General features: G+C 40.7%; 4 protein-coding genes across 6 annotated transcripts in view; 2 read left to right on the top strand and 2 right to left on the bottom strand.

Annotated features, from left to right (window-relative positions):
- LOC106140826 (uncharacterized) overlaps positions 1–25,028 on the bottom strand; it is a 346,955-nt gene that overhangs the window by 163,621 nt on the left and 158,306 nt on the right. The window lies entirely within an intron of this gene.
- Positions 380–11,208, bottom strand: LOC106139379 (ubiquitin domain-containing protein 2). Its single transcript, XM_060945334.1, has 4 exons — positions 11,002–11,208; positions 10,644–10,924; positions 7,635–7,832; positions 380–2,702 (listed from the first exon to the last, which is right to left on the bottom strand). Exons 1-4 carry the CDS (start codon positions 11,081–11,083, stop codon positions 2,556–2,558), a joined length of 708 nt encoding a protein of 235 aa, XP_060801317.1. The 5' UTR covers positions 11,084–11,208; the 3' UTR covers positions 380–2,555.
- On the top strand, positions 11,744–12,716 carry LOC106139378 (alpha-ketoglutarate-dependent dioxygenase alkB homolog 6). The gene is made up of 2 exons (XM_013340812.2): positions 11,744–11,989; positions 12,072–12,716. Exons 1-2 carry the CDS (start codon positions 11,942–11,944, stop codon positions 12,714–12,716), a joined length of 693 nt encoding a protein of 230 aa, XP_013196266.1. The 5' UTR covers positions 11,744–11,941.
- LOC106139375 (cytosol aminopeptidase-like) lies at positions 12,634–25,003 on the top strand. Of its 3 annotated transcripts, XM_060945408.1 has the most exons (13): positions 12,634–12,761; positions 13,283–13,379; positions 13,717–13,826; positions 14,821–14,953; positions 15,705–15,832; positions 16,426–16,591; positions 18,269–18,471; positions 18,976–19,081; positions 19,821–19,928; positions 20,780–20,885; positions 21,945–22,094; positions 23,243–23,316; positions 23,815–25,003. In XM_060945408.1, coding segments are annotated over exons 1-13 (1,566 nt in total). In that variant the 5' UTR covers positions 12,634–12,759; the 3' UTR covers positions 23,998–25,003. The 3 variants fall into 3 exon arrangements, 2 of the variants coding, with proteins under 2 accessions (XP_060801391.1, XP_060801390.1); XR_009656968.1 differs by lacking the exon at positions 12,634–12,761 and having other exon boundaries at positions 13,099–13,379; positions 21,945–22,090; positions 23,815–23,950; XM_060945407.1 differs by lacking the exon at positions 12,634–12,761 and having other exon boundaries at positions 13,099–13,379.

Genomic DNA, 25,028 nt, shown 5'->3' with positions numbered 1-25,028 from the left:
TTCTTAAGATTATGAGTAATTAAGATACTTGATTTTTTTCCTACTCCTGCAAGTTCTTCCTTGACTACCTTCCAAATCATTATAATTATTGAGACCATTGATGCCTGAATTTAATCTTTGATAATACTAGATTAGCTTGATACCAATCATTCCATAACTTCCTAGTAGAAGTGTATTTTTCACGAGCATAAACTTTAAAATCAATTTTCTCGACTCGTACATTTTGCCTACTGCATGTTTAAAAATGTATAAAAAAATAATTATTGCACCTAGGAAAACGATTCTTTTTTTACTGAATAGCTAATTTTACCTAGTTTTAGGAGATATTAATAACTCCATACCGGTAAAGTGGTCCCTTTTCCCAGACACAGTCACATATTATATAATAATTTATTATTACTGCAGTGATATAAAATACCTATATAATAACTTTCAGTTGATCAATATGGTACCTACATTATATATTTAGTATATATATTTTATTCTGATTTGAAAACAGAAAGCTCGCGAGTATTCGTCTTTGTGATATAACGCATATAATACCTAATAAAAAATGCTATATTACGCTAAATATAAATGGTATCTATAATTTATAAACTAAACGTTTCATTTTAACTATAAATTAAATATAACAGTCTTTCAACTGAACTCACAAGGGAAAAGAACATAGGTATTATGTGATAAAGACCAAAACATTTTTTGTATTTAATGCAATAAAGTCCTATAAATAAATGTGAGGACATTATTTTATTTTGTGAATACACTTGACAATGTTATATTATTTTGCAATAACCAACTCACAATACATTGACACCGCTCTGACGTTCGATACCTACTTGTAATATAGCACAAAGACGCGTACTCGTCCGCACGCGCCTGTCCACGCAACATAAATATGCATTTTATTGCACATCTTGTTGATACATGGCTAAGTTCACTTTTTCAAGTTATCCAATAGAGAAACTGTACCTTAATACGCATTTCGTACCGAGGTTCACTTTCTCTTACTTGATAAAAAATGTAGTTCAATTTCGTTCATTTCATTACCTAAACATTTTATAAACTTCACCCGTTCACGTCTACTCGCATTAAATGTAGGTACGTAGGTTTCAAAAAAGAAGCTGAAGAACTTTTTCTCTTTGATAAATCAAAGGTTCATGATAAAGTGAACCTGCGAACTTGTTGATTCCAACAATTTGCGTTCGATTCTCTCGTTCTTCTCGCCATTACAATGAGTATTTATTAAACTTTGAGCCATTTATCGCCGTTATTTGGTATAAAATCTTATGTGAATATCTAGCGACATAAAATTTCTGATCGAATTTTTCTTGATAGCGGCAAAAACCGTTAACTGAATAAGAACGAAATTATTTTGTACCAAATATTAAAATAAATATATTATTGCACTAAATCTTGGGCCTTTATGAGCTCAAGGACTGAACATTAGAAAAGAATACAAAAATAACTCAAATGTCTGTAACAGCTGTCGTATTAAGTACTTCAATAAATCTGTTTCAATATTGTGATGTTTTACGGAGAAAGATACCTGAAATAAGGCTTTTCGTTGACGACGCTTAAGCAGCCCAACAGCTCTTTTTATTTCTACTTGTAGTACTTTTTCTACTCACATGATTCCAAAGCGCATATGCGAAAGAAGCCTTATTAGAAAAAAAAATCTATCTACCCGTATGAATCTTTTGTTTTAACTAATTGAGGGTTTATTTCAAAGAATCGACATCTGTCACAGACGTTAAGAGTATTTTGTACAATGTAGATCAAATAAATTGTGATTTATATTTAATATGGCAAACAATATGAGTTGGACCTGCATGGCGGAACCTCTTTACATTCACCAGAGTCAATTTAGAAAAGCTTCACTAAATAGTCCAAGTTGAATATAGCCATATTTTGACGTCTGTCAGAATTGTTTTATTTTTTTACTTAGATCTGTTCCCGTAGCGAAAATCTATCGCAGTCTCACGTTTCACGTCATAATAAAAACCTAAAAAGCTTTTCTAATAATTTCTACAGGATACGTGATTAAACATGAAGTGTCTTTGAGACAATACGGTATATTCGAGAAAGACAAAATTATATTTCAGTTCCATTTGAGGTCGAAACTCGGGTCTCAATAAATCTTAAGACGTCTTATGACTTATTTATTCAATCTTGAATAACATAATGTGAAGCTCATAAAATAGCATGTCTTTTTCTCAAAATGGCAGTGAGTTTTCTTTTAAAGATCGACCCTTAAAAGTTGTTCATGAATTTAAGATTGGCACGGCAATTGATCTAAGTATATCTGTTCTGAACAAGATAATGTGTTGATCGACCAACATGCCTAAAATTCAATATGAGCCTGCAATCGAATTTTCTAATCTCTAAAAAAAATAACGCATCTGTAAAAAAAAACCAGCATTCAGCTGTCAACTTTAAAAAAAAAAGAACTGTTTTTTGAGAAAAAGACGCTGAATTTGAAAGTCGAATCCGAATCACCACTCACCGCTCGCCAGCCGGTATATGTTGACGACGTACACTTGGTGCGGCCGCGGCGACTAGCTGGGCGGCTGCGGCTCGCTGCTGACGATCACCTGGACGACGTAGCCGGGGGTGACGCGGGCCTCCTCCACCAGCAGCCGGTCGCCGAGCAGCTTGCCGCCGTAGAACCAGCGTTGGCGCCATGGTTCTATGTTCTCTTGCGCCTGGAATTTTAGATTTTATTATGAACTAGCGACCCGCCCCGGCTTCGCACGGGTGCAAAATTCGGAAAAAATTATACATAAAAACCTTCCTCTTGAATCACTCTACCTGTTACAAAAAACCGCATCAAAATCCGTTGCGTAATTTTAAAGATTTAAGCATACAGACAAACAGACTAAAATAGCGACTTTGTTTTATTTTATGTAGTGATGATGAATGTGTGTGCCAAAGGAATCTTTGAAGGCAGTCGAAGGGGAATAACCACTTTCACATAATTACACACATATTTAGTGGAACCGTATGCTCTTGGCTATTGAGAGGAACAAGTTTTACATACATATCATCGTGCCTGTTTCCCATTCGGGTAGGCCGAGACGATGGAGCTCTTCTTGCTACGATCCCTACAGACCTCTCTCGCTTCCTCCACATTCATTACTTATTTCATGCATATTCGACTATTTTTAATACATTCTCAACAACAAGATGTAGACTCTCTTGTTACAATAGGTATAAGGATTTTGAGACATACATAATACATAAAATCACGCCTCTTTCCCGGAGGGGTAGGCAGAGACTACCTCTTTCCACTTGCCACGATCTCTGCATACTTCTTTCGCTTCGTCCACATTCATAACTCTCTTCATACAAGCTCGGCGGTTTCGGGTACTTTTGACCTGACCCTTTACCAGGACGTTCTTAATTTGATCAAGATACGTTCGTCTAGGTCTTCCCACTCCGACCTTTCCCTCCACACTCTCCTTGTATATCTGCTTAGTCAACCTGCTTTCATTCATCCTCTCCACATGACCGAACCATCTTAACATACCCTTTTCTATTCCTGTAACTACATCTTCTTTCACATCACAACATTCCCTTATCACGCTGTTCCTTATCCTGTCACTCAATTTCACACCCATCATACTCCTTAACGCTCTCATTTCCACTGCATTTATTCTGCTTTCATGCTTCTTTTGCCATACCCAACTTTCACTCCCATACATTAATGTCGGGACCAACACGCCCCTGTGCACAGCCAGTCGAGCCTTTTTGGATAGTTTCTGACTATTATAAAGGCATGCAAAGCTCCATTCACCATGTTCCCCGCGTTCACTCTCCTTTCAATATCACTATCATACTTGCCATCTGATGTAAACTTTGATCCTAGATATACAAACTCTTTCACTTGCTCCACTTTTTCTCCTCCAATCAAAATATTACATGCTGTCATTTCTTTCTCCATTTCAAAAACCAGTGTTTTAGTTTTACTTACGTTCACTTTCATTCCTTTCTCTTTTAAAGCTTCATGCATACAGTTTACCATCTCCTGTAACTCCTCCGCTGATGACGCCAGTATAACCTGATCGTCGGCATAGAGCAGACATTTGACGAGTAACTCATTCATCCTTAATCCACTTTTAGACTCTTTCAAATCTGTCAAACAGCTATCCATAAATAGGTTGAACAGCCACGGTGACGCAACACATCCTTGCCTAACGCCTTTCTCAATCTTAAACCACTCAGTGTGCGCTCCGTTTATCCTGACACAAGCACTCGAATCCTCATATAAGGATTTCAGTGCTCGTATTAAGAGACTGCTCACCCCATGCATAGAAAGTGCTGACCACAATTCATTCCTCTCAACTCTGTCATAGGCCTTTTCCAGATCTACGAATGTGCAATAGACTTTTTGACTCTTGGCCAAAAACTTTTCGGCTATGCACCGCAAGGAAAAGACCTGATCAGTACATCCCATTCCCTTTCGAAATCCCGCTTGAGCATCCCATATTTTGTCATCAGTTTCATTCCTGACTCTATTAATCAATACCTTAGCATACAATTTGCCGACGACGCTAAGCAGGCTTATACCACGATAATTTTTGCAGTCCAGCTGTGACCCTTTTCCTTTGTAAAGTGGCACGATAACAGCCTTACACCAATCTTTTGGTACTCGGCCGCTTCTCCAACACAAATTGAAAAGGCAGTACAACTGACTAGCTACTACGCCTTTTCCTGCTTTAAGCATCTCGACCGACACTCTATCACACCCAGCAGCCTTTCCCGCTTTCATACTCTTAAGTGCTTCCACAATTTCGAACATTTCAATTTCGCCTTCCATCTCATTCTCTTTTTCTTCGCTATAGCAGAAATCTTTCTTATTTCCTTCCTTTTTTTCAAATAAACTTTCAAAATAGTCCTTCCATATCTTTAGTACACATTCTTCTCCTTTCACAACGCTACCATCCTGGCATCTGATCCTAGTCAGCTCTCTGGTTATAGTATTTCCTCGGGCTGACCTTACGGATTTCCAGAATACTTTCAGATTTGACTGAAAGTCTTCTGATAGCCTTTTATCAAAATCCTCTTTATACTCTTCTTTCTTTCTAATCACAGCTTTCTTAACCAAATCTTTCATTTTCTTATATTCCTTACGTGCTTCATTCACATCTTCATCTATAACCTCTTGCATTCTTAAGTTAGCTTTTGCTGCTAACAAATCCAGCCATGCTTTCTTCTTTAATCGCACCAGTTCTTGCACATCTTTACTCATCCACGCATTTTTGTGATTTTTTCCTTTCCTTCTTCTACTTACACCACACACTTCAACAGCTACTTTCACAATTCTTTCTTTAAATTCCTTCCATCCATCTTCAATATCGCTCATTTCCTCTAAATCTTCAAATTCATCCTTCAGTCTATTAATATACTTCTTACCTACATCCATATCTTGCAAATTTTCTACTTTTACTCTTTCCAAAGCGCTGGTTTGCTCCCTTACCCTGTGCCGCCAGCGATTGAAGATACCCCTTATCCGGGATATCACCAGTAAATGGTCCGAGTCAATGCCAGCACCGCGATATGCACGGGTATCCAGCACTTTGTTCTTCAATCTTTCATCTACAATCACAAAGTCTATCATACTTTTTAAAATACCTTCCACTCTTGTGTAGGTGTGGATCTCTTTATGTTGAAACATTGAGTTCGACACAAAAAGATCCCACTCTAGACAAATTTCTAATACACTTCTTCCATTATCATTCACCTTTTCGTCACCAAACGCACCAAGCACCTTTTCATATCCATCACGCTTTACACCCACCCATCCATTAAAATCACCTAACATAATAATCTTCTCATTTGGCTTGGTAACTTTCAATACTTCTCTTACACTATTCCAGAACTCCTCGTTTTCGCTTTTTGCTGATGTTGTACCCCTCGAACCCACATCCCAAGGTGCATAAACACCTAGAACGAAGATCCGAGTGATTCCAACTTTCAGCCTAATCCATAGAAGACGAGGGCTGACACACTCATACTCATTCACGCACTCAGCCATTCGTGCAGAAAGAATTAGACCGACCCCTTGACAGCCTCGGCTGGTACTGGAAATTCCAGACCAATACGCCGTGTAAGGGCCGTGCTGCGTCGCGTCGCATCCTTTCCGCTTCGTTTCATTCACGCACAACACATCCAAACGTCTTTCATCCATCATCTGGCATACTTCCTCAATCTTATCCTTCATTCCTCCTCTTACATTCATCGTCGCAAAGCGGCTTTCAGCAGACCGCATACCGCTCCCGCCGGGAACGAGACGTGATGGGGTGCGGACACCATCGCCGCCATTTCTATGCTTTTTAAGGTTCATAATGCGATTCCCACGAGACGCTAGGGAAAAATTTTGTCCGCCCCAGCAGAGCCCCGCATGCCAGGGTAAGGCTAGCCATTACCTGGGGGTCGCCCAACCCCATGGCGGAAGTGGCACGCTCGAGACTAGGCTCGCCCCTAGCCATGCATCCATCGGCGCGGCAGACCTTAGATTGGCAGGGATTTACATTTAAGAGGAATCCCAAGTCTATCCCTTAGTCGGCTCTTACGACATCCGTGGGAAAGAGATGGAGTGGTCCTATTCTTTTGTAATGGTGCCGGGAACCACACGGCATATTTTGAGACCTTTTAAGTCTTAAACCAGATAATTGCCTTTTATAATAATTAATCTTAGTTAACCAAGAAGATAAGTACTACATGAACCCTTGAAAGTTTAAATCCATAAGTCTCTGCCTATCTCGTCTGCCTTCCCGATAGGTAAGTAATAAACAACCACGAGTCGAAGTAGCGACACGCCAACACTGAGTCATGCAGACAGACATAAATTAATATTCAGTACGCTCTGATTTAGAGCATTATTGAATTGAATCATTTGTGCCCATTTTTGTCGCCTTGAAAAATTGAGGCGAGCGTCTTCTACTTGTAGCAATACGAAGTGTTAATTTTTAGCCGATTGGGTTGAAATCGAAGGTTATGCTTCTCGGGTGTCATATAGAGAGTGTAAAAATCCTCTTTTCTTTCCATGAAGTGTGAAGCGCACTAGCGTTCCTACGCGTAATTTTTTTTATTCTTCTCTTATTATTTTTCAGTGATATACATGACTACCTACTCAGTATGGAATGTCATGTGACACCAGGTGAAGTCAGTAGTCAAGGATTTATTCCGCGCACGTACCGAGGAGCCATTGAACTGTTATGACGTAACATTAAAAGCATCAATCAATATTTATGATTGACGTTGATACCACTCTTTTGTTTAGTTTAGTTAGATTTATTTGTTGGTCGGTTACCGGGAATTTTAGAATAGGATCACATTATCTCTTTCCCGTTTAGAGAAGAGGGACGTAAGAGGCGATTAAAGTGTCGGTGGTCGAATCAGTAATGTGTCTGATTAATACGCGGTTGCGCATAAAAGGTACCGGGTCACCACTTTCCCGAAGGTTTATTCCGATACTACATCTTACCACTTGCCACAATCCCTGCATACTTATTTCGCTTCATCCAGATTCATAACACTCTTCATGCAAGCTCGTCAGTTCAGGATACTCTTGACCTTTCGCCAGAACGTCGCCTTTCGAAAAATTTATCGATAAAGCAAAGAAATTTACTCACATGCAGTTTATTCTTGCAATGAGCGATCGTGTGCCTGGTGTATACGGCCAGCTCCACATCCTTGCAGGAGCTGGAGAGCCTCAGCCTGAGGGTGACCTCCGTGCCCCCCTCCACGGGCTCCGACCACTCCGCCGGGGAGTCGCGCCCGTGGGCCTCCTTCACCATGTTTATGGGTGGTGACAGGCAGTATATTGGTACCTGGAAAAAGAAAACAAAGGTTTGCTCTCTAACAGTGCCAGCAGATGTGAAAAATTTTGAATTTTATATTGTCATTTTTATTTTGGAACTGTTAGGAAATATACTTTTTCCCCGCTAAAGTTAAAATTGGTCAAAAAAGTATAAAAGTGTCAGTGGAGAAGGATTGAAGTATGGCTCTTGGTAACTGGTAGTGTCATTGACTTTAAAGTATGAAGTGTTTCTATTATCCTTCGAGAAACTCTTGGCAAATCAAAGTGATGCCTTCTGACACCAAAGACAAAAAATCATTGTCTCAAGATTGTGTAAATTATAAAAGTAAATTCTAACACACCACACACAGTCCTATAGTGAGAAGAAGAAATGGCAAAGATGTTGACAAATAAACATTAATGTTGTCATATATCCTATCCATAAAAGGCAACTAAGGGATAGGCTTATTAACTTGGAATTCTTCTTTTAGGCGATGGGCTAGCAACCTGTTACTATTTGAATCTCAATTCCATCATGAACCTATAGCTGAATGTAACCTTCAGTCTTTTCCATACTGTTAGCTCTGTCTACCCAGGAACAGATATACTACTCTGTCAAGAAAGTAGCAGGAAAAGATCAATAATACACAAACTGTTTGTTATTCATCCAAATTTATTTTATCACCTTCAAAATATGCTCCTTTAGAAACGATACACTTACGCCAACGAATAATCCAATCATCAAAACATTTTTTAAACGCTGTTTCCGGAATTGAGGTCAGTTCTCGCCGCGAATTCTCTTTTATGTCTTCTACCGATTGAAAACGGGTGCCACGAAGTGGTAATTTGAGTTTAGGAAAAAGAAAAAAGTCGGCTGGAGCCATATCTGGTGAATATGGTGGTTGCTCGATGGTATTTGTTGAGTGTTTGGTTAAAAATTCGTTCACAATGATGGCCTTGTGCGAAGGTGCATTATCATGGTGCAAAATCCAAGAATTTTCTTTCCACAAATCGGCCTTTTTCGTCGGATTTGCTCTCTTAAACGCCGCATAACACTCAAATAATATTCCTTATTTACCGTTTGACCTTCCGGCAAGAATTCCGAGTGCACAACACCGCGATAGTCAAAGAAAACAGTCAACATGACTTTGACTTTTGAACGACTTTGGCGTGGTTTTTTCGGTTTCGGTTCAGTTGGAAGACGCCACTCCGAAGCTTGTTGACTAGTTTGCATGTCAAACTCGTAAACCCACGTCTCGTCACCAGTAACAATGCGTTTCATGAATGTTGGGTCGGAATTGACTCGTTCTAGCATGTCCTCAGCGACTCTCATGCGATTGAGTTTTTGAAAAAAATTCAGGTCTTTTGGGACTAGCCGAGCGGCAACATGTTTCATACCCAAATTATTAGTTAAAATGGTATGGATCGACTCGTGAGATACAGAAAGTTCGGTGGCTATCTCTCTCAAAGTTGAATGAGGATTTTCAGTCACTATTTCCTTCACTTTTGCGATGTTAACTTCAGTTGCAGACGTTGATGGCCTACCAGAGCGAGGCAAATCTTCTATCACATCTCGACCGCTTTGTACCACTCATAAGCACGAGTTTTTGATAAAGTCGATTCACCGTAAGCCTTCTGTAACATTTTCAGTGACTCCGAACACGATATTCCATTGGCAATGCAAAATTTAAGACAAACTCTTTGTTCGATGTTTTTATCCATTATGAAATTAGCAATACACACTAGATATGATGTAACTAAAAATAGCACTGTATTTAATGTAAACAACAGATGCAACTCAAACTCCGCGCCAAAATGGAAAACAGTTGTGCCAATCCAACAACAACAAAAAAAACAAAAATTTGAATTTGGAGCCATAAATAATCCATTCCCGATACTTTTCTGACTGAATGTAGATGTGCTATATGTATGACTTCCTCCTTTTTAGTACCAATTGCATCCTCACCGCTTTGGAGAGCAGCCAGAGATATGCCTTGACCATGATCCCTGGATAAGGTGAGTCAGGTTTTTACACAAAGCAACTCCCATCTGACCTCCGCACCCTTTGCAAGAAAACCTTGCCCGTATTGGATCGATCATGGTTACTAATCCAGTTGCCTGAATGTACAGGTTTCCTCAGGATGTTTTCTCTCACCATAAGAGCATTGGATGGTATTCAAATCAGACTAATAATACATAACTTCAAAGGTGGGATTCAAACCTGTGCCTTCTCAGCGCATCAGGAATTATATTTTATGTGACTATACATATATGTATGTACCATTAAACTGAAACTATTATTCATGCATGTCAAGGTAGGTTGTGACCTACATTTAACAAAATATAATAAAAATACCAATGCATGTATCCTCAGTGTATTATTATAATTTGAAACCTTTGTATTGATTTTATAATTAGCCATTCCAATTATTCACTAGCTTTAGCCCCAGGCTTAGATTCAGAGACTTCACAGCTTCAGGAGGAAGATGTGATGAGATACTTTTTGAATAAACTAAAAGGGCAATATGACAGACAAGTCATTGATGTAGAGATATAAAATATAAAATTGTCATAAAATAAAAAAGTGTATTTTAATTAAAATTGGATATAGGCCATGTAGATGTCAACCTTAACTAAAGTCAGTTATCAGCCTTACTAAAAATTTTTTTTTTTTTTACTAAATTACATATTTGATACCTCAATACAGTGACAATATTTCTGCCACTGAATCTTCTGTTAAAAAACCTGGGCCTGGTTAAGATTGAAAATGATTGTTCATAGCATTTTGAACAACTGTTTTGAAATTGTGATTAGTTGCAGAAGAGCATGGGCAGAACATTACCTGATATCTAGTTCCCCACTCATCATAGCACTCTGTCAAATATCCATTAGGCACTGAGACACTGGCTCCATCCAGTATGGCCTGCGCCAGCTGGAAGTCCATGGCTTCGGCCGCCACGGCCGCCGCACGCAGCGCGTCCCATATTTCCTTACGACCTTCAAACGCTGGAGCGGTGTCCCAAAACTCATCTCTCTTACTACGCAGCTGACCCTCTGTCAATGGCACATCACTTTTCCACCTTATCGTCTCATGACACAATGATTGGTTCTTCCTCAGCCCACCTACGGCAGAAACCAGATTAACAAACGTACTAGCGTTGACCCGCGGCCGTCTCCACGGTGACAGAATGCTCACGTACCCGAATTGGGCCGAGACACGGTCCCCGACGACTCCTCGATCGGCCCACTTCTACTTCTAGTTATTCCTATGCAACCACCCATCGTGATCACATCATACTGCTGTTTTAACTAATATTTATAAAAAATTACTAACAAATAACATATTTTACTTTATCTCCTGAGCACTGCTGTCAAAAAAAGATTACCTACTACTTGTGTTTTGTGATTGCTTGCTTTGTAGATTGTGTTGTGGATAGTGTTGTGTCGGTATTAAACGCCTTCCATTTTTTTCTTTCCGGGAATTTTGGTTTTAAATATGTTTTAATTTTAATCTCATAAAATTAACCAAAAACAGTCAATGATGGTTTATGTTTTAGTTATCTATTTTTAAATAAAACTGGGCTATGAAATTAATTTTATTCTTGTCCGAAAAACATTAGGCGATAAAAACTAAACGCTTTTATTTTTTTAATTGCAACATTGTACGTAGAAAGTAGCAGACGTTTTGTTTACGTCTCCGTTTTCAGTTTTGCCCTAGAGTATTTCTTAATTACATCTTACTTTTTAAAATCGCTATGTCAACATCCCACCTATTACATGAATCCAGGAAACCAGGATCCACGATCGTGGTCGCGAAAGTGATAATAATATTTTCCCAGTGCTGTGGTAAATTTTTGCTTGTGTGACTGCAACATTCAGCTCAGCTGCAAACTGTCATGTCAGCCTTTTGTCAATGTCTATCAGCCTTTTATCATTGTCATTTCGTTTGTTTTTGTCTTTCGTTGTAGGTTGTAGCTTGGTTGTAGCGTAAAATATACTCTGAATAGAAAGAAAGTAGTTTCGTTTCGCTCGCTTGTTTACTAGTTTGTTTTGTTTACGAATTGTGAAACAAATCTTTACAAGAAATGAAAATACCTACTGAGATTCATAAATGAAAATAGATATAAATTATCTTTGAAAATGTCTGACAATAAATGCTTTCAAATCGACCGTTGTTTGGTGCAAAATGTTTGTATTTTTGCTATATTGAATCAAGATAGTGGGAGAAATAATTTTGCTGTGACTTTTCAATACATTTTATTGGTTTCAGGTCCCTCCGACTGCTTATTATATACCTAATTACATATCTGAGAGTGAAGAGAGTTATATTATGTCTAATATTTACTCTGCACCAAAGCCTAAATGGACACAGTTATCTAACCGGCGTTTGCAAAACTGGGGAGGAATTCCTCATAAAAACGGCATGATAGCAGAGTCTATACCACAGTGGCTGGATGAGTACCTCGAGAGGATTCATAGATTAGACGTTATGGGCGGGAAAAGGCCGAATCATGTTCTTGTGAATGAATATCTTCCAGGGCAGGGAATAATGCCACATTTAGATGGAACATTGTTCTATCCGACGATCACAACTCTCTCTGTAGGTTCACACATAGTCCTCAAATTCTTAGAAACAAGTTCAGATGAGGATATTAAAACTTCAAACCATGTTTTCTCTCTGCTGTTGGAGCCAAGGAGTTTGTTGATCCTACAAGACCAGTTGTTTAATTACTACTTGCATTGTATTGAAGAAATCACACAGGATGTTTTGGATGATTCAATAGCAAATATGGAAATGTGTTGTGATACACTTGTGAAGGGCTCTGTGGTGCCCCGAGACACCAGACTGTCTCTTACAATCAGACATGTGCCAAAGACCACTAGCTTTAAACTTAACTTTGGGAATAAAAGATGAAATGTTGTGTGTGTTTTCTTACTGAAGTTTGGGACTATTTTTTATGTATGTATGAATGCACAGCCAAAACCTATACCAGATTTGGCATATAAGATAGTTTTATATTAAATTAAGACTACCTGAAACTGCGGAGCTTGCATGAAGGGAGTTATGAATATGAGTGAAGGGAAAGAAGTATTCAGAGATTGTGGCAAGTGGAAAAGTATAGTCTCTGCCTTCCACTTAGTAAGGATAATCTTAAATTCCTGCAAGAGCAAGGGCTGTAATTATAGCAATTTATCAAATAAAATAAATTCAAATATCCATTTGCACAAAACCTTTTTTATATGTGGTCTTGTGCTGTTGGTGGCCCATATAATCCTACCATATCAACATACAAACAAAATGAAACTGCTTGCTAAAAACCAAGTTTAAAAAATATTACAATTTTATCATTCTACATTTAAACTAACAAACTAATCTAGTAGGCTCGAAAATTATCAAGTAACCCATTTTCTGTAATTATGTGATTTTTTTTTCAAAATGAAAAGATTTACAAAGTTATTTTTGAGTAATTATATTCCTAGGGGACCAAATTTGTGTGTTGCGAGAGCTTACTCCCAGGTTGCTGAGTGTTCAGCCACTTCTGAAGATAAGGATGAACCACCACTGGATGGGAATAAGGTAAGGTTTCGAGCTCTGATCTTTAACATCTATCACTCTGCTAATCTTATTGATATTAAAACTAATTGAACTGTTTGAGTTACTATTCATAAATAATACAGGTATTAAACGCACACATAACATACTTTTATTTTATCTCGGATATATTAAACTAGCAATTAAATGAAGCTGATGTCCTTAAGTTTTCTTCAGGATCCACCGAAAGAAATAGAATCACACTTATTGTACTAGTATCATTTGTTGCTTTTGATTTGCATCAGGAGGAAGAAGACTGACATTTCCAAATAGTTTTATTGTATTTTAATCAATTGATGCAAAATAATAGTGAACATTTCAGAAAGGTCTAGTGCTGGGCGTTTACGAGGCGGACGGGCAGTTCGAGCTGACCGAAGCCGCCGCGGAGGTCGATCAGAAGTCTGATGGGAAGATCAGTCAGCATCTCACTGAGTGAGTCAATCAATAAAACTCATCATACTCCTCCGGACACAAGGGTCGTCATCCAGATAGCAGATGAATAAATTTCGTCGTTCCATCTTTATTCCAAGCTATTGTGCGGGGCTTCGCTCCCTTGGGAAATTATAAAAAAAAGTAGCCTATGTCACTTCCGAAGATTTTCTCTAAAATTAGTCGAAAATTTCTGAAAAATCAGTTCAATAGTTTTTACAAAAAACTTAAAAATACCTACACATATTTTCTCTTTTTTAATAATGTGGATAACATTCATGAAGCATTATGTCAAATGGGGGTAGATTCGTGTAAAGACTCAACTTACTAATTGGGGATCATAAGCCGGCCTTAAACGGTCTCTGTGGCGTAGCGGTAGTACGCTTGTCTGTGACACCGGATGTCCCGGGTTCGAATCACGGCCAGGGCATGATGAGAAAAGAACTTTTTCTGATTGGCCTGGGTCTTGGATGTTTATCTATATAAGTATTTTTTATAAAAAAAGTATCGTTGAGTTAGTATCTCCATAACACAAGTTCTAAACTTACTTGGAGGCTAACTCAATCAGTTTAATTTGTCCCGTATACAATTATTTACTTAAGCCGGGCTTCTTCAGGAAGAGGCCATAACCAAGCCTCGAGGGAATGACGATGAGGCAAAAGTACATACATACATATAATCACGTCTATATCCATTGCGGGGTAGACAGAGCCAACAGTCTTGTAAAGACTGATAGGCCACGTTCAGCTATTTGGCTTTAAGATAGAATTGAGATTCAAATAGTGACAGGTTGCTAGCCCATCGCCTAAAAGAGGAATCCCAAGTTATCCCTACCCCTTAGCTATACCTTACCTATCCCTTAGTCGCCTTTTACGACATCCGTGGGAAAGAGATGGGAGTGGTCCTATTCTTTTTTGTAATGGTGCCGGGAACCACACGGTACGAGTAAACGGGCACGGGCAAAAGTTCCTACTGATTAAATCAGTGTTTCTTCCAGGCTATCATGTCAGCTGCAGCTAGGCAAGTCGTTCGCGGTGACCGACGTGCCGGGGTACAGCGCCGTCGCGCTCGCCAGCTACGGGCCCAAGAACGCCTGCTACAACAAGCTGGAGGAGCTGGATGAGGCCAGGGTGAGTCTGATTGTTCCAAGAACGTTGGCAGAATGATCTATGATAAATTTTTTTAGTACCTACCAGTAAAATATCTATATCCAATCTAGCCAGGATCCTGAAAATTTGCATTTGCTTCGATAGAATTAGAGTGACGTATGGTTCCTGAAACTTTAGAATAGGACCAACCCATATCTTTTCCATGGATATCGTCAAGGGCGACTAAGGAAAAGGCTAATAAACTTCTGTTTCTCTTTGTAGGCGATGGGCAACTTGTTACTATTTAAATCTCCTTTCCATCATTTACCCATACATCTGAACGTAGCCTTTCAGTGTATTTAAGGTGTTGACTGTATCTACCCCGCAAGGGATATAGACGTGACTATATGTATGTATGTTCTTTGATACTCTCATTTTTTTTTCACTTACGGCCTCTGGCAACACTGGAGCTCACTTGTCATTTTTATAGCTCCGCAATAAATTTAACATACATACATACATATGATCACGTCTTTATCCCTTACGGGGTAGACAGAGCCAACAGTCTTGAAAAGAGCGATAGGCCACGTTGAGCTGTTTGGCTTAATGCTAGAATTGAGATTCAAATAGTGACGGGTTGCTAGCCCAACGCCTAAAAGAAGAATCCCAAGTTTACGAGTATAAGCCTATCCCTTAGTCGTCTTTTACGACATCCATGGGAACGAGATGGAGTGGTCCTATTCTTTTTTGAAGGTATGGGTAAAATTTGTATGGTATAAATTTAATGTGATAGGAAAACGTCCGCTGGGGAGTGGGGGCTGGCGTGCGGGTACTACAGTCCCGCGGCTGCGCGCTGCTAGACGTGGACCCGGGGACGCGGCCCGACGCCGCCGCGGAGGCCGCCCAGCTCGCCGCCTGGAGGTCAGTGCTCACGGTTTGTAAGGGTCTGTTGGGCTGGAGTGGCATATAGGTAGGCCAGGGTCACGAATAAAGGAATCTTTTCGGAGAATTTATTGATTACTGGTGTTCTGTTGCTTTTCTAGTGGGTGAAAAAGTAAAGCCCAATAACCTTGTCTTAAGAAGCTGTATTTTGGCTGTTTGTGCCTCGGGAAGCTCAAGGGATTTCCGGCTGGAAGCAGGACATTATTCACGGACGGCACTGCGGGTATAATCTAGGAACGAACATCATTGACACAATGTCAATTTAATACCCCATGGATGTGTTAAAGGGCGACTAAGGGATACGTTTATAAACTTGGTATTCCTCTCGTAAGCGATGGGCTGGCAACCTGTCACTTTTTGAATCTCAATTCCACCATAAAGCCGTACAACTGAACGTGGCCTTTCAGTCTTTTCAAGATTGTCGGCCCTGCCTACCCCGCAAAGATAAAGACGTGACTATATGTATGTATATCCATATAATAATATTGTTAAGATTAATACAAATAATGATTGGTATATTATTTCCAATAGTACAGCAATGATGTTCGCGCGTAAACACTTTCCTTCTACAGGTTCCAAGAGTTCCGAGCGTGCAAGAAGCCGAAGTGCCAAGTGACCCAGTACGGGGGGGCGGGCGCGGAGTGGGGGGAGGGCGCGGTGCGGGGGGACGCGCAGAACTGGGCGCGGCACCTCTCCGACATGCCCGCCAACAAGATGACCCCCATTGACCTCGCTCAGGTTATTGACTTCTTCTAAATAATTTGAAGTGAAAAAAAAAAGAATCTCCATCTTTTTCAGTAAGTCAGATTTTGACATGAAGCTACTCTCGTTGCACGTCGCAAAAACTTGCATTTAATTAATGTGCTTTATTCGTCTTTTATGACACCCATTGGAAAGAGATGGAATGTTCTTTTACTTAATCAATACCTCCTATCGTTATGACTTATCTAAAATGATCATGGCTGGACGTGATATGCGAGCCACTCCAAAAAGTGGATTAAGTTGCGAGAGAAAAGTGAGAAGGCATCACTTCTGAGGATGATGCAACCCGGAACACGCAGACATGAGAGCGAGCGAGAGAGAGAGCGATCTCTACATGGTAATGTTGACCGTACCCGAGCGAGTTATGACATCTCTAAATGGTGATGTCGACCGTACCCGAGCGAGTTATGACATCTCTAAATGGTGATGTTGACCGTACCCGCAGACATGAGAGCGAGCGAGAGAGAGAGAGAGAGAGATCTCTACATGGTGATGTCGACCGTACCCGAGCGAGTTATGACATCTCTAAATGGTGATGTTGACCGTACCCGCAGACATGAGAGCGAGCGAGAGAGAGAGAGAGAGAGATCTCTACATGGTGATGTCGACCGTACCCGAGCGAGTTATGACATCTCTAAATGGTGATGTCGACCGTACCCGAGCGAGTTATGACATCTCTAAATAGTGATGTCGACCGTACCCGAGCGAGTTATGACATCTCTAAATGGTGATGTTGACCGTACCCGCAGACATGAGAGCGAGCGAGAGAGAGAGAGAGAGAGATCTCTACATGGTGATGTCGACCGTACCCGAGCGAGTTATGACATCTCTAAATGGTGATGTCGACCGTACCCGAGCGAGTTATGACATCTCTAAATGGTGATGTTGACCGTACCCGCAGACATGAGAGCGAGCGAGAGAGAGAGAGAGAGAGATCTCTACATGGTGATGTCGACCGTACCCGAGCGAGTTATGACATCTCTAAATGGTGATGTCGACCGTACCCGAGCGAGTTATGACATCTCTAAATGGTGATGTCGACCGTACCCGAGCGAGTTATGACATCTCTAAATGGTGATGTTGACCGTACCCGAGCGAGTTATGACATCTCTAAATGGTGATGTTGACCGTACCCGCAGACATGAGAGCGAGCGAGAGAGAGAGAGAGAGAGATCTCTACATGGTGATGTCGACCGTACCCGAGCGAGTTATGACATCTCTAAATGGTGATGTCGACCGTACCCGAGCGAGTTATGACATCTCTAAATGGTGATGTCGACCGTACCCGAGCGAGTTATGACATCTCTAAATAGTGATGTCGACCGTACCCGAGCGAGTTATGACATCTCTAAATGGTGATGTTGACCGTACCCGCAGACATGAGAGCGAGCGAGAGAGAGAGAGAGAGAGAGAGAGAGAGAGATCTCTAAATGGTGATGTTGACCGTACCCGCAGACATGAGAGCGAGCGAGAGAGAGAGAGAGAGAGAGATCTCTAAATGGTGATGTTGACCGTACCCGCAGACATGAGAGCGAGCGAGAGAGAGAGAGAGAGAGATCTCTAAATGGTGATGTTGACCGTACCCGCAGACATGAGAGCGAGCGAGAGAGAGAGAGAGAGAGAGATCTAAATGGTGATGTCGACCGTCCCCAGGCGGCATTAGACGAGCTGTGCCCGCTGGGCGTGGTGGTGGAGGCGCGCGACCGCGAGTGGATCTCGTCGCAGGACATGCGCGCCTTCCTGGCCGTGGCGCGCGGCTCGTGCGAGGAGCCCGCCTTCCTGGAGTGCGCCTACCGCGGCGGCCGCGAGCGCCAGCCGCCCGTGCTGCTCGTGGCCAAGGGGGTCACCTTCGACAGGTAGGCTCCTTGGAAGGTCAGGTCGAGGATAACCAATAACATGATTAGGCGTGTTTGTAGTGGGAGTAATGATAGATCTCTGCCAGGCTAGGTGTGGGGAACTGTGCGACAGACGATGTGTCGGAGGTTGTTCATAATGCTCCAATCTGTGAAATCTTTGCTTGCGCGATTTAGACGCTTTGCTGCTATTGATGATTAGCTGTTGTGACTTATGCCGTAGAGATGTCGCCACAATGTTTAAAATTAAATGTTTTGTAAACTAACTTTGACCAGCAGCTTCGCCCGCGTGAATTAAGCGCTATCTACAAAATACGACAAATTTAACGCCATCTACAAAAAAGCGACGAAATTAGCCAAACTGACAAAAAGTAACGCATTAAACACTACCTACAAAACAGAACAGGTTTTTCGCAAATCTCACGGGAACTTTATTTCTTACCGGGATGAAAGCTACCCGCGCTAGTAACAACAAAGATATATCAGCACGCTTGTATCCTGTCGCAGCGGCGGCCTCTGCCTGAAGTCGTCGGAGCTGATGTGCGAGAACCGCGGCAGCATGGCGGGCGCCGCCGTCGTGCTCGCCACGCTCAAGATCATCGCCACACTCAAGGTTACAATCACGTCTTTATCCCTTGCCGGGTAGACGGAGCCAACAGTCTCGAAAAGTCTGAAAAGCTACGTTAAATGATGGAATTGAAATTCAAAGTGACAGGTTGCTAGCCCATCGCCTGCAAGAATTTATAAGCCAATCCCTTATTCGCCTTTTACGACATCCATGGTAAAGATATGGAGTGTCCTATTCCTACAAATGTGCCGGTAACCATGCGGCACTACTTTTTGATATTACCTACATAAAAATACTAGCTGTTACCCGCACTTTCGTCCGCGCAACGCCACCTACAAAAGATTAGGTACAGGTTCTTCGCAAATCCTAGGAGTTTCCCAGTTTTTACCGGGGTGAAAAGTACCTACCCTATGTCGTTATCCAGACTTATACAGTTGCATTAAACACATCCTGATATACAGAATTAATTTTTATTAGTTTAGGATTTCTTTTCATCATGTCTTTCACTTTTGTTATAACGGGAACCTACTCAGTTTTATCGTCCAAACATGCTGTGAAAATTACGTAAGCCAATATAAATTCATCGTGTATATCGGCGTATGATTCAGGTGCCAATAAACACATCCTGATGTACAGAATGAATTTTTATTAGTTTAGGATTTCATCACATCATGTCTTTCACTTTTTGTTATAACGGGAACCTACTCAGTTTTATCGTCCAAACATGCTATGAAAATTACGTAAGCCAATAGAAATTCACCCTGTATATCGGCGTACGATTCAGGTGCCCATAAACGTAGTGGCTCTGCTTCCCCTCTGCGAGAACATGATCAGCGGGCAGTGCATGAAGGTGGGCGACGTGGTGCGAGCCCTCAACGGGGTCAACATACAGGTGGGCTGTACATACATACATATAATCACGTCTATATCCCTTGCGGGGTAGACAGAGCCAACAGTCTTGAAAAGACTGATAGGCCACGTTCAGCTATTTGGCTTTAAGATAGAATTGAGATTCAATAGTGACAGGTTGCTAGCCCATCGCCTAAAAGAGGAATCCTAAGTTTATAAACCTATCCCTTAGTCGCCTTTACTTACTACTACTAGTACTTATTTATATAAGTTTTTTTTGTAATGTATGTATTTTGTCAGTATGCATGTGCACTTTATTGCACCACCAACTTAAAGTTTTTTCTGTTTGGTCAGCTGGTTGACTGGTAGAGAATGCCAAACGGCATTAAGTCCGCCTTTTGTACATTTTTGTTTTTTGTGCAATAAAGTTTAAATAAATAAATAAGAACTTGTTGCTACGGATGGGCGACACCGACTCGTTCTTGGCCGCTTTTTTCTACAGAGATATCAGTTTAAAAAATATGGTTTATTTCGGTAAGTAACACATTTACAATAGATGGTAGTTGGAGTCCACTTTTAGGTATGGAAATATCTATGCCAGAGGACTCCGAAATCCGTACTTACATTCATATAATTACGTCTATATCCCTCCTTAAATATTTTTTTGAGTCCAGCCTATCTACCTGTATTTGTCAGGAGATCGCATTAATTTAAAAAGACATTCTGTTTGGTTTGTTCGAAATTCTTTCTTGGCTAAGCACATTACAGGTTTAAAAGTATTGACGCTATTATAGTTTTTGATTTACACAAAACCATATGGGTTTTTGCTGTAAAAGGATGAAAATAACTACAAAAGACATACGAATTTGCCTGAATAAGTAATGTTCCTTCCAGATAGAAGACACGGACATGGAGGGCCGGCTGATGATGGCGGACGCGCTGGTGTACGGGCAGACCATCTACCGGCCCAGCCTCGTCATAGACGTCGCCACGTTCACCCGTAAGATTTTACTTTGAAATGTTGTTCTTTAGTGTCTTAGTATCGAATGTTCAAGCTTCCAAAAGTGGGTGATGTGGCAAATTGTTATACGGGGTGTCATTGCAAAAGAAAGTACTATAAGGGTATATATTATTTTAAAGTGTTAATTTTAATATGTTAGCGCAGTTTAGCGAAGCCATAATCAAAAAGTAGTAAAAAAAAGGACAAAAAAAATGTAAAAAGGTAGTCTCTGCCTGCCCCTCCGGGAAAGAGGCGTGATTTTATGTATGTATGTATAATCAAAAAGGCAGCGCGCATAGAAAGCATTGAGGATGTGTTATACTAACCAAATAATTTATTAAGTATTCAGGGATCGTGGAGATAAGTTCTATGAACTTTTGTTGGTGACTATATTTGGTTGTTGCAAATTCATCGCTGTCACATTTGATTTGCCTGTCTCAGATTTCTGTGGATATCTATAGTTTACGACACTTTCGGGGTTACCCAATCACATTTCCCCCCTTTTTCTTCCTCTTGGCTGTAGTCCGTTACATCCTCACCACTCGGAGCCTGAGGTACCTACGCCGTTGACCATGGATTGGATGAGTCAGGTTTTTATCCAAAGCGACTCTGACCTCCGCAATCTTTACATACATAAATATACATACATATGGTCACGTCTATATCCCTTGTGGGGGTAGACAGAGCCAACAGTCTTGAAAAAACTGATAGGCCACGCTCTGCAATTTGGTTTAAAGAATTGAGATTCAAATAGTGACAGGTTGCTAGCCCATCGCCTAAAAAAAGAATCCCAAGTTTGTAAGCCTATCCCTTACATTGGCGTCTAAACCTTATTAGATTATCGTTACATCCCCCCTCTGATTACTAGTAGGGTAGGGCGGGGCTAGTTGGGCATAGGGGTAAGTTGGGCAATCGAAATACCTCCGAAACTATACACTGGACGCTAACAAGTCAAATGAAGGAAAAACGGAGGCGCGGGAGAGGAACACTACGCGATCGCTAGTGGCGAACGACGACGAATGGGTTGAAGGACCTCTCAGTAGTAGTGATGTGGTGCAGGCGGGGTGCTGCTGGCGACGGGCGGCGGCGCGTACGGCTGCTTCAGCAACAGCGAGGCGGCGTGGCGGCTGCTGCGGCGGGCGGGCGCGCGCGCCGGCGACCGCCCGTGGCGGTTCCCGCTGTGGAACTACTACCACCAGCAGATCGTCGGTACCGTGACACCTTTTATAAATAACATACATACATACATATCATCACGTCTTTATCCCTTACGGGGTAGACAGAGCCAACAGTCTTGGAAAGACTGATAGGCCACGTTCCGCTGTTAGGCTTCATGATAGAACTGAGATTCAAATAGTGACGGGTTGCTAGCACATCGCCGTTTTTGTTGAATGTTGTAACTAAAGGTCTAATAAAGTAAAATGAAATTAATTTATTTGCTATAATATGGTGTTATAATATTCAATACATATCTAGCTTTGACTGTACAAAAGTATTTTATTAACTTCAAAGCAAATATTGCTATATTTTCATCAAAATCCGGAAAAAAGTAGCGCGCTTCATTTTTCGTTCAAATCCGCCGCAGTTCTAGCGTCTCGGTAGTACGGGCGCTTAGCATCTGAGAGGTTAAAGTTTATTGACGGTGTGGTGTATTTGGCTAGATGAATATAATAATAATAGTTTTAACTCGTTTGTCCTGTTTTGACCTTTTGAGCGCCACGCGTCAAACGCATTTCCGTGCCCTGAACGCCGAAGCAAAAAGTAAACAATACCATAGTGTTTCCAAAAGTCGATATATGGATATCGACTCTTGGTGACACTAACACGCAATTACCTGTATTTGTTGGTTGATTTATTAATTACTAGCTGTGCCCGCGACTTCGTCCGCGTGGAATAGTTATTTTGGGCATCGTTGAAGCCCTCAACGGTGAATAATTTTCCCCGTTATTTTCATAATTTTCATTATTTCTTCGCTCTTAATAGTTGCCGCGTGATGTTATATAGCCTAAAGCATTCCTCGACAAATAATCTATTCAACACAAAAAGAATTTTTCAATTCGAACCAGTGGTTCCTGAGATTAGCGCGTTCAAACAAACAAACTCTTCAGCTTTATAATATTAATATAGATAATATAGATTTTTATGGACTGGGTTTTTTTTGGCAACTATAGATGTCGTTGGCGTACGGAGCTCGCAAGTGCTGGTCAAACATAGGTGACTATGACGTCCAAAAGGTTGATTCTCCCTCGGATAGAACTTTGTGATCTAGCCTTCATTATTACTCAGAGCAATTCTCGTGCGACATGTGGAAACCCAATCAAGGTTTATCTAATGATAATTTCGGTTATGTCCTTTAGATGACCCGGCTGTGGATTTGAGAAACAAAGGATCGGGGTCTGCCACTCCTTGCTTGGGCGCTGCCTTCCTTAGGGTAAGATAATATATTATTTGCTAGTGTGATGTGACATCGTAAGACGTGTTTTTTTTTCATTAATTCATATACCTAGTCGTCTATACTTGCGTGGTAGACAGAACCAACAGTTTTATACTTGCGGGGTAGACAGAACCAACAGTTTTAAAGAGACTGAAAAGCCACGTTCAGCTGTTTGGCTTTATAATAGAATTGAGATTCAAGTAGTGACAAGTTGCTAGTTCATCGCCTAAAATAAGAATCCTAAGTTTTAAGTCTATCTCTTAGTCGCTTCTTACGACATCCATGGGAAATGAGATGGTGGTCCTATTGTCTTTTTTATTCACGGAAAGCTTAAAAAATGTTCGAAAGTTGCCACTAGATAGATGGCGCCTGAAACAGACTCGTCCTAGGGGTATCAAACAAATACATTTCCATATAAAGGTGTATTTGTTTGATATCATCAAACTGAGCATTCGGTTTAAGTATTGTGTGATGACATCACATCGGTCCCCGCAGCGCTTCGTGTGCTGCGACTGGCTGCACGTGGACGTGACGGGCGTGGGCAAGGTGGCGCACGCGGCGCCGCCGTACCTGCGCGCGCGCCGCATGTCGGGCCGCCCCGCGCGCGCGCTGGCCGCCGCGCTCGCCGACGTCGCGGCGCCGCGTGCCGATGACAAGCAGCAGGGCGAGTGCGGCTAGGGCCGACTCCGACCCACCTTCGACCGAGTGCGAGTTTTATTCGATCAAACAAACTCGGCACGTGAGCGCGAATTTGTATAGAAATGACGCTGATTAAATGTCATTGAAATTCGTGATAATATGCAAAATTCGTTTAACCGAGTAGAACTCGTCACACATGTTGGGTCATTATCATTTTTTGTAGTTAAATTGATTGTATCAGCTTCTTAGCGACCTGTATTATACATTATTGATCCAATATTAAGTTTTTACAATGGTACGTTTTTGCAGAGAAAATCAGCAAACATCTACATATAAATTCTGAAAAGAATAATCTACCAGAAAAACCAATATTACTATTAACTTACGACCAATATTTCATTATTACCCCTTTATTTTTTAGACTCACATAGACAAACTTACTTCTTTGATTTTCAAATTGCAGCCATTTCTTAGGAAGCTCATTTTATTGTATTTTGATTTTTATCTTGCTATCATAGGTATCAAATTTGTAAAATGTCGTAATACTGTCAGTTTCTCCTAGTATATTTACAACAGCACTAACTTTGTAAACTGACATGAGTTTTGTTTGTTTAACGTTAGAGACTAATTAATAAATTCTATATGTAGAATTCTATCCCATAGCGTTCAGGATCAAGTCCCACAAAAATAATTCAAGACAGTAGTGTGAATCCAAGCAAACCTCATGATAGCCATGTTGTTGTTACGTTGAAAATTTATCACCTAGCTGTCTGTTTTATCTATGGTGATATTTTACCAATAGTAATATACATATATATGGTAATGTGGCATGTTCGATTGTGTGTATATCAAATTGATATATCAAAAACTTCCTAATATTTTTTTGACAATCCAACATTCAATAATTTGTGTTTACCTATATTTTTTATGAAGTCATGTATGTCCGTTGTTTTATATTTAATGTACAAGATTTAAGATAGATCTTTAAAAAATCATTAAAACATATTTGCATCGCACAAACTATTCCTTATTTCCTATACGCAAAATGACAAAGAAAATAAAAGAAAACA

Source organism: Amyelois transitella, chromosome 8 (genome assembly GCF_032362555.1).
Source record: "Amyelois transitella isolate CPQ chromosome 8, ilAmyTran1.1, whole genome shotgun sequence".
Classification (NCBI taxonomy): Eukaryota; Metazoa; Arthropoda; class Insecta; order Lepidoptera; family Pyralidae; genus Amyelois; species Amyelois transitella.
Note: the sequence above shows the minus strand (reverse complement) of the source record. Positions and strands in the feature narration are given on the sequence as shown.